The following is a 19902-nucleotide window of genomic DNA, read 5'->3' as shown; positions in this document are numbered from 1 at the left end:
AGTACAACGAGCAATGTCGCCGTTACTGCTCATATGAAAATTGACATAATTACTGAATATTGCTTCGCAGAAGAAGTTGAAGGAAGCGATCGGAGTGGTGGATAATGTGGCCATGGAGATGATAGGACAGAGGAGGAGGGAGATGGTGACAACGACGCTGGGTCTTAACAAATCAGACTTGCTGTCTAGATTCATCGGATCCATCGAAGATGACAAGTACTTGAGAGATGTAGTCATTAGTTTCCTGAGTATGAATTAGTTGAGAATAAGTTGAGGATTTTTTTTCTGTGAACATTGAAGTTGCAGAGTGTGCATTGTGTAGCTTGAAGTTACAGTGTTAGACTGTTAGTGTTATGCGAGATATGATGGAAATTGGAGAAGAACAGTGTCGTTTTCGAACAAAGGAGGTTAGGGACCATTTTACCCCTTTTTAGAGTTTTTAGGGACTGTTTTGTCATTCGTTAGAGTTGACGGAACAAAGGACCTAAGTGACTTACAAAATTAATTGTTAGAGATCAATCAAATAATTAATTTTAATTAAGGACTAAAGTATCTGGTCCAAAATTTGTTGAGGACCAAAATAGATAAATATTCTAAATTTATTATATTTTTTATAGTGATAATTTATTAGATCAAATATTTTGTTGATATATAATATTTAAATTAAAAAAATAATATAAAAATCTAATTACAAATTTAAAAAATTTATAAGTGAGAATTAATAGAGTAATTAAACCAATTAAATTCAATAAACAATACAAATTTAAAAAAAAAAAAAACAAAATCAACAATGATTATTATTATATATAAATATGCGAATATGTTATTGGATATTCGTTGGAATATCCATTTGCAAAGAGTTATGCTGGGCATATTCCCTAGATATAACCAACTAATACCTCCCAATTCGCAAACCCATGTTATTTTCCTGATCAACCGCACCACTTGTTTGGTTTTTGCAGTTGCCATTAAAAGTGAAAACAATAAATAATATTCAAAAATACTATTTACATACCAAAAATAATAATTATGTATTTATGAATAAAAATATCTATAATTTATTATTTTTAATATATATTTTATGTAAGTAACTGATTTTGACATATAACTATCATGCATCACACACACATAACACATTATTGAATCCGAATGACACATCACTCTTTGCTTTTGTATTGGTTCTCACTTCTAAGAAGACCAATATCTCAATGTCAATGTCACTAAATTTAACAAAATGTGATGCGAGTAATAGTATATTACAAGTTTCTCTCAAGTTGATTCTAATGTCAATTGCCAAATATAGTAAACATTAAAATATTACTAAGATATGCTCCTTGAAAATTGAGTTGGAATTAACTGTTAATAGAAAAATTCCAGTGGCTTACAATTGCTGTCCCTTTCACAGTTTCACAAGATCTAACATTAATTTGTGTTACTTAGTACCTTGATTATTAATATTCTTCTAAGCAGGTTACGTTGAGGATTGGTTATATATATAAATGTAGGAAAACACCAACCGTTTTTCAAAAACAGAGTGATCTTTCCTCTTTGGTTTTGCATTTGTTTCAAGACTCACAATAACCATGTCTAAATCTTTTCTTCTCTTCACGATTATTGTTGTTATTAGCTTTGGTTTGTGGGTTCTTTATGCATCTGCAGAGCTTCAGAGATTTACACAACCATGTAAAAGTGATGGTTCTCTTGATTTTTTGGTGGTTGGTGATTGGGGAAGAAGAGGTGAATATAACCAATCTGAAGTTGCTTACCAGGTTTGCCATTATTTCACTCTTTCTTTCTCTCGTTCCTATCTATTATGATTTATGATAAACTATTTGAATTGCCGGATAATTTAATTACGAAAATTAAAATGATAAATGTACTCGTCCTGAGGAATCCAAATTTCTTGATGTTATGTTCTTCACATCATTGCAGATTCTTAGAACATTGTTATTTTGCAGAAAACAATTCTGCATGCACCATTTTCTTAAGAGAAATTTCTTATTATAGAATAATAATTTTTTTGGTGGCAAGATTAATCTTTAATAGAGCATCTCTAATATTACCTTTCATTTCATTTTGGATCCAACAAAATACTATCAACATTTGTGGAATCATATATCATAACTAATAATTTGAGATCAAGTTTGTAATTTATCACTCTAATATTTGGTTTCAATTGATTTTGAATTTAAAAAAACTGAACAAAAATACTTATACAAAATAGCAAAATTTAATTAGTTTTCTGTCAATGATACTGTCTATAAATTGAGACTAGTTTCATTTCATTTGTTATTTCCAATACAAATTTTTATTTTAAAACAGTTTATTTTCTGTAGCTATTAGAAGTGATATTCCAAAAATACTCCATTAAAGTTGTCTATGAGCAAATTATAATTATAGCTAAGAAAAGGAAGTTGGTTGTCTTTGTAGATGGGGGAAATAGGAGAGAAGCTTGACATTGATTTTGTGATTTCAACTGGAGACAATTTCTATGACAATGGCCTAACTAGTGATCATGATCCATTCTTTGAGGAATCATTCACCAAAATCTACACTGCTAAGAGCCTACAAAAACAGTGGTACGCTGGTAAGTTCAAGTTACTGATTAAGGGATTAGAGTTTTATTATGCTATAGACCTTACATATGATGATTGATTAATTAAATCATAAATTGGCTTGCAGTGTTGGGAAACCATGACTATAGGGGGGATGCTGAGGCCCAGTTGAGCCCTTTCCTTAGGGAAATTGATTGCAGATGGCTTTGCCTAAGGTCATTTATTGTAGATGCAGGTATTTTTTGTTATCCTCTATTTATCTAAGCCTTTTAACACACTGACACTCAATTGGATGTCGTCGCATGGAGAGAAATAGCTTTTATCTAGAGTAAATGCTCTTTTCGGTTCTTTACTATTTATTTAAAGAACAAAGCAGCTTTTTTTCACAATTCAAAAATTCCTAATCAGAGCCTTCAACCATTCAAGTAATGATGTAAACGGTGACCTGTTGAGGTGTCGGGACTGCTTAGACTAATAACAGAGATGGTTTAGACTAGTTATTAGAATGGTTGGGGACCAGTTAGGAATTTTCGAATTGTGAATGGCAAATTTGTTTGAACTTTGTCCTTTGGACAAATGATCAGAAACGAAAAGGATATCTATACGAATGAATGTCGCTATGCCACTGCATATGAATCAAACATTTTACCTCTTTAATAGATATGCATCAAAATGTATATAAAATTCAATCTGAAGTAGTTTTGTGTTTTTTTTTTCATTTTTTTAGAGCTGGTTGAGATGTTCTTTGTGGACACAACTCCTTTTGTTCAAGAGTACTACACTGAAACAGAACACACATATGATTGGAGTGGAATTAACCCACCAAAATCTTACGTTAGCAACTTACTCAAGGTATGAAAAGATTCCTTTTCCATATATATATATATACACACTTGTGCAATTGTGAAAAACAAGCATGCCTTTTCAATCAACATGAATAGATGCTAGTTTCAATATCAGTAAAGTGTTGCTATTTTATTTATGGATTATTGAATTCCAGAATGTAGAATTGGCATTGAAGGAATCAAGTGCAAAATGGAAGATTGTTATTGGACACCATGCAATCAGAAGTATTGGACATCATGGTGATACTCAAGAACTTATAGACCAACTTCTCCCAATTCTTCAGGTAAAATAGAATCTAAAAATGCAAATATTCTTGAAGTACCTCTCTTTTTTCCTTCTTATGCCAAATCCTAATGGCTTTGCTATCAAATTTCAGGCAAATAATGTTGATTTTTACATGAATGGACATGACCATTGTCTTGAACACATTAGTGACACGAAGAGGTAAAAAAGAAAAACAACCAAAGCATACAAAGTTACATACAAGTTTAACTTTTTTTATTTACATTGAAACTCTTTTATGCTAATATCCAATTTTAACTTCTTTTTTTAAATGCAGCCCAATTCAGTTTCTGACTAGTGGGGCGGGGTCAAAAACATATAGAGGAGATATTCAAGAAAAAGGAGAAGGCCTAAAATTCTACTATGATGGACAAGGTTTCATGTCTGTGCAATTGACTCCGTCTGATGCAAAAATTGAGTTCTATGATGTTGATGGAAATGTTCTTCACACAGTTACTTCATCAAAGCAGCTTTATTCTTCCTTCTGAAGTTTTTGTATGTATACTAGATTGATAGATAAGGTAGACATTCGCTAAGGTCTAGGAGAATTAGAATTAGTACTTTGCATTTTCAAATTGTGTCACCAATTTTTTTAGTTGAGGAATAAAATATATTGGAAAATTCTATGGTGCTGATCAAGGATGTCAGCATAAGATGTTGTCCAGACATGTCATCGTTAAAGCAAGATATGTGGAAATTGCGTGTGGTATGGGATTTGCCTTGATTGACATGGCATGTTGTTGCTGTCGTGTTTTCCATTTCGTGGGAGAGTTTTTTTTTTTTTTTTTTTTTTGACTTGTGGGAGAGTTTAATTAGCGAAAATGATGTGGTTAACTTAGTTGGATTATTGGGCTGGGTCGTTTGTGGGCCAGCAAATTTTTGTTAATATAAGGGAAATTTGTGTTTGATTATTTGTGTGATGCATGTTAGCACTTAGCATGAAGGTTGTTAAAGAAAACTTATAAAGTTGTTAAATTCTCAATTATCAATCTTTATGAATAGTGAACCGGATTTGTTAATGACTTTCCATCGATATGTACTGTGTAGAAATCTACGGTATTTTTTGGATTGGTAGGTCAAAGATTAATTTAATATAGATCAAAACTTCAAGAGTTTATCTTTAGCCAATGGAACTAGACAAATTCAAATTGGTTAATTAGTTCGCATGATTAATTAACTCTTTTGACCATGTGATGATTTTTTGCATTTTTGTAGAATAACTGAACTAGATCATAGATTTTTTGTAGCTTTTATTCTGATGAAACTGATCTCTTTTGAATATGGATTGTAGATTTGTAGCATTTTTGTAGCATGCTGTGATAGTTGTGTGAAAATAAAACTTTTAGAAAAACAGTTAATAATAATAATAATAATAATAATAATAATAATAATAATAATAATATTCAAATTTCTCTTTTTTTTCTTTGTCATGAAACTTTTCTTTTTATTTCTTTATTTCTAAGTTCAGGGTCTTTTTATTTGTTTTTCTCCAGCGTAAAATTGCAAGACCAGTATCAAATCCAACCCATTATCCAAGCCTGTCGCATTCTGGCCCACACAGCTGGTGCGGAATTTAAAGTCCACAAACTAACCGACAAGTGCACTAGGTCGTACCAAGTAATACCTCAAGTGAGTGAGGATCGATCACATGAGGATTGATGGATCAAGCAACAATGGTTGAGTGATTCACTTAGTCAGACAAGCAGAAAATGGTATTTGGGTTCCAATTTGCATTAAACAGTAAATTCAGAGAATTAATAAAGCAAGCAGTAAGTTGGTGTGAAGAATATATGAGTAAAACAGTTAAGGTTTCAGAGATGTTTATCTTCCAGATTAACTTTTATTACCAATTATTTTAATCATGCAAGATTCAATTTATGGCAAACTGTAACTGACTAAACCCTAATTTCTTAGACCTTTTTAGTCTCCTCTAACCTTCATCAACCGCCAATTCCTTGGTCACTTGATTCCCATTAGAGGGTTAAGTTCAAAACTAGTTTATGTGCCACAAAAATCCTAATTATCCAAATATAAGAGGATTATATGTCACATATCCCGTTAAATCCAGATAATTAGAAATTTAGGAGAAATTGTTTTCAAGCTGTTCAAGTAAATTGCTTTTCTAAGGTTTACAACAACTCAATTAGAATAAGGGTCACACTTCCATTCCACCCAGATTCATAAGATGAAGAATGAAAACAAATTCTTGAAATTGAAATCAAAACAGTAATTAAAATAGAAGAGTAATAGTATCAATCCGTATAATAAACAGAAATCCTAACCTTAACAGTAGAGGTTTAGTTGCTCATGGCTCAGAGAGAAAACTAGGGTTCTGAAAAACTGTCAAGTGCAGAATGAGGTAAGAGAGAAGAGAGGCTAAAGGGCTGAATTTTTTCTCTTTTATATATAATCCTAATTAATGTAAAATATATTTTGTAAAACTAAATAATATATTTTCCTATTTATAAATAAAATAAAATTTAATCGAAATTAAATAAAATCTTCGAGCATAATAATTGATGGATGCGGGGACCACTCCTTTTCCTTGGATTGGCGCTTTCTTGAAGTTAGGCTTGGCCTTGGCAGCATGTCTTGGAGTGCATTGAGTGATCTTCATGCCTAACTTTAGGAAATTAAAGTTAGGCTTGGCCTTGGCAATAAGTGCTTCATTCAGCGCCTAATTTGGAAAAAGCCAAGTTAGGCGCCAATATAGCCGTACAGGTTGAAGAAGAAGTATATACTATTACATATCGTTGGAAAGCTCTAGAAGTTAGCTTTCTAATGCCACTAAAATCATGTCAATTGAATCTTTATAGCTCAAGTTATATCTGTTAGAGTATAGGGAGGTCAGGGTTGACAGCATCATCCACTTTCTTCCTTTTCTTCTATAAAACTCCGTCAAATCCATTCGAATGCTACCTGAAATAAAAAAATTGCACACAACTCGAAATAGTATTCATAGTGGCTAAAAAGTATTTAAATCTTGATTAAACTTAACAATTCAAATGCAAATTCACTAGGAAAAGATAGGAAAGATGCTCACGCATCAACATCTAACAACCTTAACAACGCCATTAACGCATAATTAACCATTCCCACCAAAACGGGAAACCAACTCACTCATGCACGGTCAACGTAGAACTCTGATCACCTATCAACCTTCCACCTTCCACGCGTTGCACTCTCACAACGACACGCCTTGTCTTCATACCATGCAGATAATCTTTGTCAGCACCACAAAACTTCCCAAATATATTTTGTATTTTTGTGCAGTTTGGAGTTTGGACATTTATTTGAGGGGCACTCTCTGGTGCAAATCAATTATCATACATATATATATAGATATTCTCTTTAGTTGTATATTCTGTTGACATATTTACCTGGCTTTTATAGAATGGTGCAGGAGGTTAGCAGTTTGTGCTTTGTGGGCGCTCATAGGGAGGGTCTCTGAGCTGAGTCGATTGTGTGAACAACGAACGGAATGGCGTTGTGTTGGATTCCGTTTGTCCAGCTACAAGCGTTGGGCTTTATTGGTCGTTGGGACTGGTTTTGACCTTAGTTTTTCTTAATAATTTTTATGAAATTAATTTTTATGGATTTTAAATTATAATTTTGAGGTAAAATATAAAAATACTAATGAATAACAAATTATTAGAAATGAAGAATAGAAATGACAAGATTATAAGTTAACTAATATTTATGATGTGTAGAATAATGGCATTGGAACTAGTTTAGATGTACCACCAAATTCATGATGTTGTTATTTTGTGTAAGTAGAAAGGTGAAAATTTATAACTGTATGTAGATTTATTTATTTTGTCAATTTTATTTAACTTGAAGTACTTGTAAAAAATTAGTTATAGGACTCTTTTTGTCGCATAAATTTAACTTAACTCATCGTTTGATTAATCACTCTGCCAATATATTTTAATGTTCTCTTTCATTGTTTGGAATTATCATTTTCTGCAAAAGTACTATTTCATTGTCTCACCATGATTATTGTTCTTGTGTGAGTGGCCGACTCCAAGCTATAGCTTGTTTTTGGACTCGCTTTTCCTTGGACAAGAAGGATGATATGTCGGTTTTCTCCAAGAACGGTGACGGTGGACACCTGCAAAGGCACTCCAACGCTGAAGTTAGTAAGAGTAAAAGATAAATATGAAGTTATTCAGAATGAATAATATACCTGTGACCTAATAAGTCACTTGTATTTATAAAGTTGTTGTGTTTGGGGCGGTTATAAATATTTTCAAAACTGCTTTTGCGGAACTTTAGCTAATTATCTCGTAACTGTGTTTTAGTGACCTTGTTTAGAGAGATTTGTAGAGAGATTCATGCGCCGATTTGGGTTGGCACGTAGTTGTTTAATTTTATAGGATAAGTTCGTTAGGAGAGCAAAACACGTGCCCCATGTAGCACGTGTTTAAGCAGATTCTGATTTATAGTTTTACTTGAGTCGAGTTATAGCTAACTGATCATATCCCCCAAGCTTGACCTGTTATATTTTTGTAGTGATACGACGGGTTGAGCTTGAGTTTTTCTGGTGTTATAAAACGGAATGATAAACGTAGTTCAGAATAGTGATTGTAATCATAGTTTGGAATAGTGATAGTAATAGTAGTAGCCCCCAAGCTCAACTTGTTGTATGAAAAAATGGTAGTCATGCTTGAAATTTGGTGTAGGTGAATAGTAAAGTAAAAGAAATTTGAGAATGATTAGGAATAATGGTTAAATAATGAGGATAAGCCCCCAGTTTAATTTAATGGCATGAAGAATAAAATATTTCTTTGAAAAAGATTTTTGGTATGCATCGGCTTTATTTTGACTTATTTCGATTTATAGATACAAATTTGTTTGGAGTTATTATTCCAAACATACAAGTGTCAGGTTGTTTGGATTGAATCAGACTTTATAGAAGAAAATATGATTGAATTTGTTCCAATGTATAACTGTCAGATTGTTTGGATTTGGTTTTGTTGAAAACTGTTTGTACTTTTGATAAACTGCTACTTAACATTGTTAGGTGATTCGATATGTCTATAAATTTATTGCAGATGATGTTTGAGTATAGTGAGGTTAATAGAGGTAGCATGATTTTTATGATAATTGTTCTGTATGACAGTTGATGCTTTGAAATAATTTGATCAAAAAAGTATTTTTGACTTATAAGGAGTAGAAATATTGATGAGAAAAAGAGATAAACATTGACTTGATTTGGCAAATGTCAATAAGTAATTATACAAGATAGGCTGAGTGATATGTGTTGCTCTTGAAATTATAAGATTGAATAGGCATGACTAGTAGTAATCAGTGAGGACTGTTGTTGATAGGTCAAATCGATATCGTTGGTTGTTTTGAGTTGTTTGGAAAATCAATGAATCGATGTAATAGATCGGGTTGGAATTGGGCATAGCATATTTGGAATTGTACCAACTTATAGATCAGTTTGCTTGAAATTATTCCGATTCATAGGTGTTGGGTAGTTTGAAATGAGTTCGACTTATAGTTGTCGGTTTGTTTGAATCGATAGATAGCTTGGTAGCTTGTGCATTTGAAAATCGAAGTATAGCTTGATTTTGATTAGTTAATTAAGTCACAGATATTTATTTGTGGATAGTATCTTCAGACAATAGAGGAGTAAAAGTCGTGATTTGCTTGAAAACCAAATTACCGAATTTGAATAATAGATCTGAATATCCTTCTAGATAAGCTTGAGCAGTTGACTCAATGTCAATCGATTTGTAATTTACTTTTGGAATTTGACCATCCAAATTGTAAGTTTGTTTTTGTATGAAAAGAATTGGTGATACATAACTTGGTAACGTGCTTTATGGGGGAGTATATCTCGGTCGAAGATTTGTACATGATTCTGAAGATTCGTAGCAGAGCAGTTTATGTTTATCGTGTATTAGATGACTTATAGATCAATTTAGGAATGATGAAAATGATAGGAAAAATTGAAAGTAAAAGAGTAAAGATATTTCATTAATGAAGAAATAACACATAATCATATTGTCGTCTTATAAGCTAGACTGTGATACACCTGTTAGGCTAGTCTTTGTATATTAATTTTGGTGTCGAGTGGTCATTAGAAAATGCAAATTGTCCGAGTTTCAATCTGCATGACAGTACTGTTGCTGCAGTTGTTTTGGTGAGATAATTGACGTAATTGTATTATCCTATATATAAGACTTCGACGCAAAAATGTATAAATAGAAAAAAAAATAGTACCAGATATACTTAAAGAATGTCAATCAATAATGAAATACATATTGATAATATACAACTAAATATAGTTGTATATTAAGGTAAAATGGTTCAAGTAAATAGGTGAGTGAATACCTTATAAGAGACTATGTCGTATTGAAGATTAAAATAAAAGAATATATAAGTGGTTATTCGCATCTCAATTGTCATTCAATTTAATTTTTGGATTTTTTTTGTATTCTAAATTCATATTTTGAATTCGTCAGTTAAGACTATAACTGAATCTCTTTATTACGGGAGCAAAATAATTGAAGAAAATGAAAAAAAGACTTAAATAAAATAGCATGAATTAAATACTGAGCAAGCAAAGTGTGGTTTCAAAAGAGAAAAAAAAATTATAACAATGGCAATGTAAACAAGAACAAGAAAAATTTGTTGTAAGTTGATTTAAATTCATATATGATCCAACTCTTGGTTATATATTAGAAATAATAAAATCAATTTATTTGATCAAAAGCTTGCATAATTGTGCTAATTCAAAATTTCTAACGAATGGAAACTGAAAATGCAAATATATAGTTAAAATTGTGTACGGTTAGATAATGTTACCAGAGCATTTGTTTTCTCTATTGATGGGTTTAGAGTGACTATTACCACAGTCATTATTCCCAAAGTGTGGTACCAGGACTTCTTTGATCTTTTACATCACCTTGTTTTTGAGTTTATTAACTAAAGCTGTAGTTAAACTTCGTCAGTCTAAGAAACAAATAATTGAAGTTAATGAAGGAAAAACACAAATAGGACCGTATGAGCATCAAGCAATCAAAATGCAATTGAAAAATAAAATAGTACTTACCAGCAATATCAACGTAAAAACAACTAGAAAAATTTACGATAAATAAAAACAATTGAGAATAAATGTATCTCATTGTGTCAATAAATAATTTTGCATTTATGCTGCTTCATTGGAAATTAATTAGAAAATGTTATAAGAAAGAAAAGAACAATTAGTATAAGAATAAATGTTGTGAATAAAGTAAAACAATGTAAGATAAAAAATAAGACAGAACTCCTATTCACAAATAATATTTGAATTCCAAATGGGTTCGAAAGATTCGCTTTTACTAAAGGAGTAGAATAGATGATAAGTCTTTTTGAACTAATATCTTGAAAGTACGAAATTATTCATGTTCAAATTGTTTAAATACTATGGAATTTTATTCTCGATCAAAGATAATGAAATTAATTTTGCTATTTGGTCAAATAGTTATATAATCTTACGAGGCCAACATTTCTAATGTAAATATAAAAATCGAAAATGCGTAGCATGTAACTAAAACAGCATACTGATAAACCACTATTTTATGGTTTATATTGTATTTAATTGTGTGGTTTTATCATGATCCTTACCCACTTATTCATTAAATTAGCATGAAATTATAATCCCTTCCTGAATTTATAACATGTTTGAAAACTGCTTCCTAGAAACTTTAATTATGTATTTTTAATTCTCCTTTATTCCATTCGATGCCGTGATCTGTGTGTTGAGTGTTTCAGACTTTATAGGGCATGAATGAGTTGGAGATTGGAAAGGAAGCTAGCAAAAATGGAAGGAACACAAGAATTTGAGGAGATAACCAGCGAGAAGTGACGCGGTCGCATGGCTCACGCGACCGCGCGAATGAGAGCAAATCGCAGTGACGCGACCGCATGGCTCACGCGGCCGCGCGGATTGGAAAAGCTCAGGCGACGCGGTAGCGTGGACGACGCGAACGCGTGGCAAGGAAAAGCGCGAATGACGCGTCCGCATGGATGACGCGATCGCGTGACATGTGCGATCTGCATAATCTGCAGACTTCGCTGGGGGCGATTTTGGACCTTATTTCGACCCAGTTTTCGGCCCGGAACAGCAGACTAGAGCCAGAGAATATGCAGAAACAAAAGAGAATATTCATTCTACACAGTTTACAGTTTTAGATATAGTTTTTTTCTCCTCTAGGTTTTTCTCTCTAGGTTTTAGAATTTTAATTTTGGGAATTGATCTTAGCATTGGAACATTGAGAAGAGTTATTTTTCCTCATCAAGACCTCGTCATTCTAGTTCGTTCTCTTAACTTGGTTTTATTCTTCCGTGTTCTTTGCTTTGTTCAATTTTGTCATTTGAATACTTTCATGATTATTTAGTACAATGACTATTTCTTCCATTTTTATTTAATTTCCATTCCAATAATCATGTCTTCTTTTAATTCCCTTTCATGTGTTATGGGTTTATTATTTACAATGAGCGAGTAGTTCTCTCACTTGATGGGGAGTTGATTGAAAGGAACTCTTGAGTTGGAAGGATTGAAAGAAAATTTGTAATTGGGTTAACTATTGGATTGTTATCTAATCACTAACACCAATCCCTTTGAACTAAGTGGGTTGCAACTCGTGAACAGATCTAGCATTCCAACTTGTTTGATTTTCCTTTACCTAGTAAAGGATAACTAAACGGAACAACCATTAATTATAAATTAATCTTGAAATCATCCCATCAATAATAGAGATTCCAACTAATCAACTCCCAGTCAAGGCTTTTATTCATATTATTTAAATTTCCTCTTTTTAATTTTCCCTCTACTTAACTCAACTTCTTGGAACATCTGATTAATAAAATAGCACAATTTTCTGCAACTCGTTGGGAGACGACCTGGGACTCCAACTCCCAGTAATTTTTAATTTAAACTCTCTGTGACATATTTCTAAATTGATAGGCAGATTTTTGGTGAGTTAAGAACTATTCTTGCAACGTAACTATTTTAATAATTTTTAATTCACCAACTTCTGTGCCACATCAATTTTTGGCGCCGTTGCCAGGGAGTTGCAATAGAGTGCTAAAGTTATTAATTAGAATTTATTTATTTGCATTTTATTTCATTTTGCTACTATGAGCTGCATGTTTCTTCCATCAAATGACGCGTTCACTTCCTGATCCGCGCTTGCTAATATTCGATCCTGAAATTGAAAGGACTATTTCACGAATAAGGCGAGAACAGCGTCGGTTAGTCCGCTCTGAGGGCGGATCTGAGAGTGAACTTGAGGAAGAAACCAGCCCCCGTTCTACTGATTCGGTTGTTTTACGTGCAGAAGACATGGCAGCTAGGAAAGTTACCATCCAGGAGGAAGGAGCCCCTGATTTTACAATGCAACCGTTTCAAGCGCATCATCCAGCGGTAGCTACAGATTTTGAAATAAAGACCGCACTGCTAAATTTGATGCCCAAGTTTCATGGCCTACCTGCTCAAGAGCCTATCAAGCACTTGAGAGATTTCCAGGCAGCCTGTTCTACTGTCAGGCGTGATGGTACTGATGAAACTTCAATTTTGCTGAAAGCTTTCCCATTTTCTCTTGAGGGAAAAGCAAGAGAGTGGTACTACACTCAACCTCTAGCAAATGTATCCAACTGGGATACACTCAGAAAGGAGTTTTTGGAAAAATTCTTTCCATCTGAAGTTACTGATAAACTGAGGAAGGATATTTCCACAATTGTTCAGGATGACAATGAGACTCTCTTTGAATACTGGGAGCGCTTCAATAATCTTCTGGAAGCATGCCCCCACCACAGGATTGACAAGATAGTGCTACTTAGCTATGTCACACAGGGCATGAGGCCCCAAGATAAGACCACATTGGAAAGTGCTAGCAATGGATCTATGAAGAAGTACAAGATCACTGATGTCAGTGATTTAGCTGAATCTACTAGGAACCACAGGCAAAAGCAAGGCCGTTCAAAAGCCATTGCAGAAGTATCCTCTAACAGAGAGACTGCGGCTCTAGCTCAGAGTATATGTGAGATGACCAACTTGCTGAAGCAGATGCAATTGAATCAACAACAAGCTCAGCAAGCTCAACCTCCTTCGTCACAGCAAAACCAACAATTAGTCCCGCAAAGAATTTGCGGAATCTGTGCTGATTGTAGCCATTACACTGATGAATGCCCGCAGCTCCAACAAGAAGACAACATGGTGGCATCCACTCATAACTTCTATGACCGCCCCAACCAAGGGTACAATCAAAGTGGAAATAATAACCATGGATGGCAGGACAATTCTAACCAGAATTGGAGGGACAACAATAACAGAGGAGGCAGAGATAATCAGGGAAATCAGAGGTGGAATAATAACAATAACAGGCAGCAGAATCAACCTTACAGAGCACCTCACCTGAGGCAAAACCAAGGACCACAGAACAATCAACAGCAGACATCTCAATTTACTCATTCTTCTTTATCTCCTAATGAAGAGCTACTACAATCTTTTGAGCGAAGACAACAGACCATGGAAAATAACATGAATAGTATTAACGCCAGTCTGAATGGTCTCACCTCTACTTTGCAAGCTCTTATGTCACAGCTTGGATCAACGCAAAATTCCATTAACCAACCTTCAAGCTCCACTGGAATCCCCTCTCAACCATTACCCAATCCAAAGGGAGGCATTAATGCCATCACCCTAAGGTCTGGAACCACACTGCAGGAGAGGAGTCAGGAGGAACCAAGCCCACTAGAACACACCTCAGCTGAAGAGGTAGTAGAAATAGAAGATGTTGAAGAGGAAGAGGACATACAGGACATAGCTGAAGAAGAAATAGCTCAACCACAGGAGGAATCACCAAAAGGTGCAGACACCACAGAAGACACCACTCCTATTCCATTTCCACAACTTGCAAGGAAGCCCAGGAAGCAGCTGGAACCCGACCCCAAAATGGTATAAATATTCAAAAAGGTTGAGGTAACTGTTCCTCTTTTTGATGTTATTCAGCAGGTACCTAAATATGTAAAGTTTCTAAAAGACTTATGTATCCATAAAGACAAAATTAATGAATTAGAAACTATTCCTTTAGGTAGTTCTATATCTGCTTTAATGGGAGGATTACCTGAAAAATGTAGTGATCTAGGTCCTTGTATAGTTAGCTGTACTATTGGTGGTGTAGTAATTTATGATTGCATGTGTGATTTAGGAGCATGTGTCAGTATAAAAGGTCGGCAGCTCGTTTTGTGTAATTTATGATTGAGGCTCCCTCTCTTAAAAAGGTCGGCAGCTCGTTTTGTGTTAGCAGATAAAAGCATTATTACAGTGGTTGGAGTTGCTGAAGATGTTTTGGTGAACATTAAAGGACTTACATTTCCCACTGATTTTTATATCTTGGAGATGCCCCATAATGATTCAAATAAGCCATCATCAATCCTACTTGGAAGACCATTCCTGAAGACATCAAAATTCAAATTGGATGCCTTTTCAGGAACATACTCCTTTGAAATAGATGGCCGCATAGTAATCTTCAATCTGAATGGAGTCATTGACAAAACCCCAGAAGATCGTTCCATCTTCCAATGTGATGTCATAGATGAAAGTGTAGCTGAAGTTCACAAGGAAGAGTTAGAAGAGAGGCACACTGGACAAGGTCCAAGTGTGGGGACCCTTTTAACTGACAATGAGGACACTTCGTCATTTTCACAAGCTCCAGATAATCCAGAGCCTGCCCATGATCAAAAGTTAGAATTGAAACCCCTCCCTCCACATCTCAAACATGCTTATCTTGAAGATGAGCAGAGGTTTCCAGTTATCATTGCAAGGGAACTTACTTCTCAACAAGAAGAGCAGTTACTTGATGTGCTGAGGAAGCATAGGAAGCAATTGGGTGGAGCTTGGCAGACAAAGTAGGCATCAACCCTCAAGTATGTGAGCATAGAATATTTTTAGAAGAGGGAGCAAGACCTGTCCGTCAACCCCAAAGAAGATTGAATCCCACCATCTTGGAAGTTGTCAAAAAGGAAGTGACCAGACTATTGGAAGCAGATATCATATATCCCATTTCAGACAGTGAATGGGTAAGCCCAGTACAAGTGGTGCCCAAGAAGTCTGGAGTCACTACAGTGAAGAATGAGCATGGAGAGCTCATAGCAACTAGAGTTCAAAATGCGTGGAGAGTCTGCATTGATTACAGGCGTCTCAATCAAGCTACCTGTAAGGATCACTACCCACTTCCATTCATTGATCAAATGCTGGATCGCCTGTCAGGTAAATCACATTATTGCTTTTTAGATGGTTACACAGGTTATTTCTAGATTCATATAGCTCCTGAGGATAAGGAAAAGACTACTTTTACATGTCCTTTTGGGACTTATGCTTATAAGAGAATGCCCTTCGGCTTGTGCAATGCACCAGCTACTTTCCAAAGGTGCATGATGAGTCTTTTCTCTGATCTCATTGAGGACTGTATGGAAGTTTTTATGGATGATTTTAGCGTTTATGGTGATTCTTTTAGCCTTTGCTTAGATGGATTATCTAGAGTATTAGATAGATGTGTTAATACAAACCTTGTATTAAATTTCGAAAAATGTCACTTTATGGTACAACAAGGAATTGTATTAGGACATGTGGTATCTAATAATGGCATTTCTGTAGACCTAGCTAAGGTGAATGTTATTTCCAGTTTACCTTACCCCTCTTCTGTGAGGGAAGTTCGTTCGTTTCTTGGCCATGCAGGTTTTTACAGGAGATTTATTAAGGACTTTAGTAAGGTTGCACTTCCCTTATCTAGATTACTGTAGAAGGATATTGAGTTCGAGTTCAGTGAGGATTGCAAACAAGCGTTTGATAAGCTGAAGACTGCTCTGATTCAAGCTCCAATTGTGAGAGGACCAGACTGGAGCCAGCCATTTGAAATCATGTGCGATGCTTCCAACCATGCAGTAGGAGCAGCGCTGGCTCAGCGTGAAGGTAAGGATCCTTTCGTTATTGCTTATGCGTCTAAGACTTTAGACACTGCCCAGTCCAATTATACTACTACTGAAAAAGAGCTTTTTGCTATTGTTTTTGCTCTGGATAAATTCCGAGCTTATTTACTTGGTACTAGAGTAGTAGTGTATTCGGACCATGCAGCTTTAAAGTATCTATTAGCTAAAAAGGAGTCCAAACCAAGACTTATACATTGGATACTGTTGTTACAAGAATTTGATTTAGAAATAAAGGATAGGAGTGGTAATCAGAATTTAGTGGCAGACCAGTTGAGTCGCCTTGAGCATATTAAGGATGATTCTACTCCTATAGATGATAATTTTCCTTTTGATAACCTGCAAGTAGTATCTGAGGTAGTCCCTTGGTATGCACCTGTTGCTAATTATTTAGTTAGCTGCACATTTCCTCCAAATTTCTCTAAGCATCAAAGAGACAAGCTGAAAAGCGAGTCTAAATATTATATATGGGATGACCCATATTTATGAAGATGTGGCGCTGATCAAGTAATTAGACGTTGTGTGCCTCAATCAGAATTCCAGTCCATTTTAGAGGCCTGTCACTCATCTGAGTGTGGAGGACATTTTGGTCCTCAAAGGACAGCTAGAAAGATCTTAGACTGTGGATTCTGGTGGCCTACCCTTTTTAGAGACGCTGCTGAGTTTTGTAAATCTTGCCTCCCATGCCAGAAATTTGGTAATATATCCAGGAGGGATGAGATGCCTCAACAAATTATGCTTTTCTGTGAAATTTTTTATGTTTGGGGCATTGACTTCATGGGTCCATTTCCAAACTCTAATGGATATTTTTATATATTGTTAGCTGTGGATTATGTTTCCAAACGGGTGAAAGCAATTCCTACCCGCACTGATGATGCTAACACTGTTGTTTCCTTTGTGAGAAACCATATTATATGTCGCTTCGGATCACCACGAGCAATCGTGAGCGATCAAGGCACCCATTTTTGTAACAGGAGACTGACGGGATTAATGAAGAAGCATGGGATAATTCATAAAGTTGCAACAACTTACCATCCCCAAACTAATGGGCAAGCCGAGGTGTCAAACAGAGAAATTAAGCGTATCTTGCAAAAAATAGTAAAGCCTCATAGAAAAGACTGGAGCACCAGGCTACAAGATGCACTCTGGGCATACAGAACAGCATACAAGACACCCATTGGGATGAGTCCTTTCCGCTTGGTTTATGGAAAAGCTTGTCATCTCCCAGTTGAAGTAGAACACAGAGCCTTTTGGGCAGTTAAGGAGTGCAACATGGGAATTGAGAAAGCCGGAGCTGAAAGGAAGTTGTAACTGCAAGAACTGGAGAACCTTCGCCTAGAAGCTTATGAAAACTCCAGAATATACAAGGAAAAGATGAAGGATGTACATGATCAAAACATCAAGAAGAAAGAGTTCCAACCTGGGGATTTAGTCCTCCTTTACAAATCTCGACTAAGGCTCATGCCAGGCAAGTTGAGATCAAGATGAGAAGGTCCATACAGAGTAGAGAAGGCCGAACCGTACGGAGTTTATCACCTAAGCCATCCTTCAAGCTCTGAACTTATTAAGGTTAATGGACAACGCCTGAAGCTATACCATGGCGAGAAGGTACAGAGAAACAAGAAGCTTGAGATCTTCCTCATGGAAGATCCCCACATAGCAGAAGATTGAGCTAGTGGAGCGTCCAACTTACGGACGTTAAAGCAAAGTGCTAGGTGGGAGACAACCTACCATGGTATGATCGTTCTTTTCTTTATTTTTAGTTTTTCCTATTCAATAACTCTTCTCTTTCGTAGTACTTTCGTGCATCTGCATTTACATGTTTAAAAAAAAAGAAAATTTTGCTACACGACGCGATCGCATCAGCGACGCGTTCGCATCACAGGGAGAGTAAAGAAAAATAAAAATGAACAGAAAGTCACAATGGAGTGTGGCTGGAGGCGTGCCAATAGCACAAATTCTTCCACGCAACCGCGTAGCTGACGCGTTCGTGTCGCATGGGAATCATGGCCTCCCACGCGACCGCGTGCCCCACGCGGCCGCATGCCCTGAGGTTTTCGACGTAAAAGGGTGCACAATGAAATATTGTGCGAAAGTGATGCTGGATTGGTGTTGGAAGCACAATCCTTATCACGCGACCGCGTCGCTGACGTGGCCGCGTCATCCATTTTCTGGCACAAACTCACGCGATCGCGTGCCCCACGCGATTGCGCCGTCCCAATTTTGGCAAATAAATTAATTTGAACAGAGAGTTGTGCTGGTGCGAGGCTACACTCGTGCCAGAAGCATAATATGGGTCACGCGACCGCGTGACCGACGCGATCGCGTCACCTTACTTGAAGCGCATTCACGCGAACGCGTGCCCCACGCGGCCGTGTCGCGTGCACCGCACAGCTCAACCTAAATTGCCAAATTATCTTATCTTTCTCCCCTCCAAATCCTAGTTTTTCTTTTCCCCCTTATTTCTTCCTTCCCCCTTCCCCCTTCTATCTCACCTTTCACTATCTATCTCTCTCACCTCCATTAACAAGGTTTTATTTTCTTCTTCCCTCTTTCTTTTTCTATCATTCTTATTATTTTATATGTATCTTCTTTTCTTTTCTTTTTCTTTTCATTATTCATATTTTCTTTCTTTTTTTTCTTTTCCTTTTTACATGGTGTTAGAAATTTTTTGAGTCATTATCCCTCATTATATGCTTGTGGATTGTTGCAAATTGTTTGACAATTATTTTTATTCTATTTAAGGGATTGCTTGCATGCACCCTTCATATTTTCTATACCTTTTTCACCATGCATGCTATGTGTTTGTGAAAAAGCTCAAATGGCATTATGCACTTCTCTATGTTGTTATACTATTCAATGCTTACTTTTCACAACTTTCCTTTACTATTATTTTAATTGAATTTAATTGTTAATACAAACGTGATGGTTTGTTACAAAGTATTGCTTGGTCTATGCTACTCATGCCCTTTGCCGGCATGCCAATAAACACCTTGCATTCACTTGTCTTTACATGCACTAGCTAATTCCCATTGTTGGCTTTTCACATGTACTCGCGAGCATGTGATAATGTCAGTATATCTTAATGTGCATCCATCACCCTCTTTTCCGTTTCCTTCCTTACTGTATATCTTTTTGAATTTAATTTACTTTCTCTTCCCTTCTTTCAGGATGGCCACCAAGAAAGGAAAAGAGAAAGCTACTTCCAAACCACCAGCAAGAAGAGGAACTAAAAGAG

General features: G+C 35.6%; 1 protein-coding gene and 1 non-coding gene across 2 annotated transcripts; one reads left to right on the top strand and one right to left on the bottom strand.

Annotated features, from left to right (window-relative positions):
* The first annotated feature begins 1199 nt into the window (after window positions 1–1199).
* LOC107642071 (purple acid phosphatase 17-like) lies at window positions 1200–4641 on the top strand. Its single transcript, XM_016345391.3, has 7 exons — window positions 1200–1769; window positions 2431–2587; window positions 2683–2790; window positions 3283–3407; window positions 3556–3684; window positions 3778–3845; window positions 3961–4641. The coding sequence occupies exons 1-7, from the start codon at window positions 1584–1586 to the stop codon at window positions 4169–4171; spliced, it is 984 nt and encodes a 327-aa protein (XP_016200877.1). The 5' UTR covers window positions 1200–1583; the 3' UTR covers window positions 4172–4641.
* Window positions 4642–13389: 8748 nt separating this feature from the next.
* Window positions 13390–13496, bottom strand: LOC148565926 (small nucleolar RNA R71). Its single transcript, XR_015884311.1, has one exon. It is a non-coding gene; the product is annotated as a small nucleolar RNA R71 (small nucleolar RNA).
* Between the last annotated feature and the right edge of the window lie 6406 nt (window positions 13497–19902).

This window comes from Arachis ipaensis, chromosome B5 (assembly GCF_059453495.1).
Source record: "Arachis ipaensis isolate K30076 ecotype BB chromosome B5, ASM5945349v1, whole genome shotgun sequence".
Taxonomy (NCBI): domain Eukaryota; kingdom Viridiplantae; phylum Streptophyta; class Magnoliopsida; order Fabales; family Fabaceae; genus Arachis; species Arachis ipaensis.
Note: the sequence above shows the minus strand (reverse complement) of the source record. Positions and strands in the feature narration are given on the sequence as shown.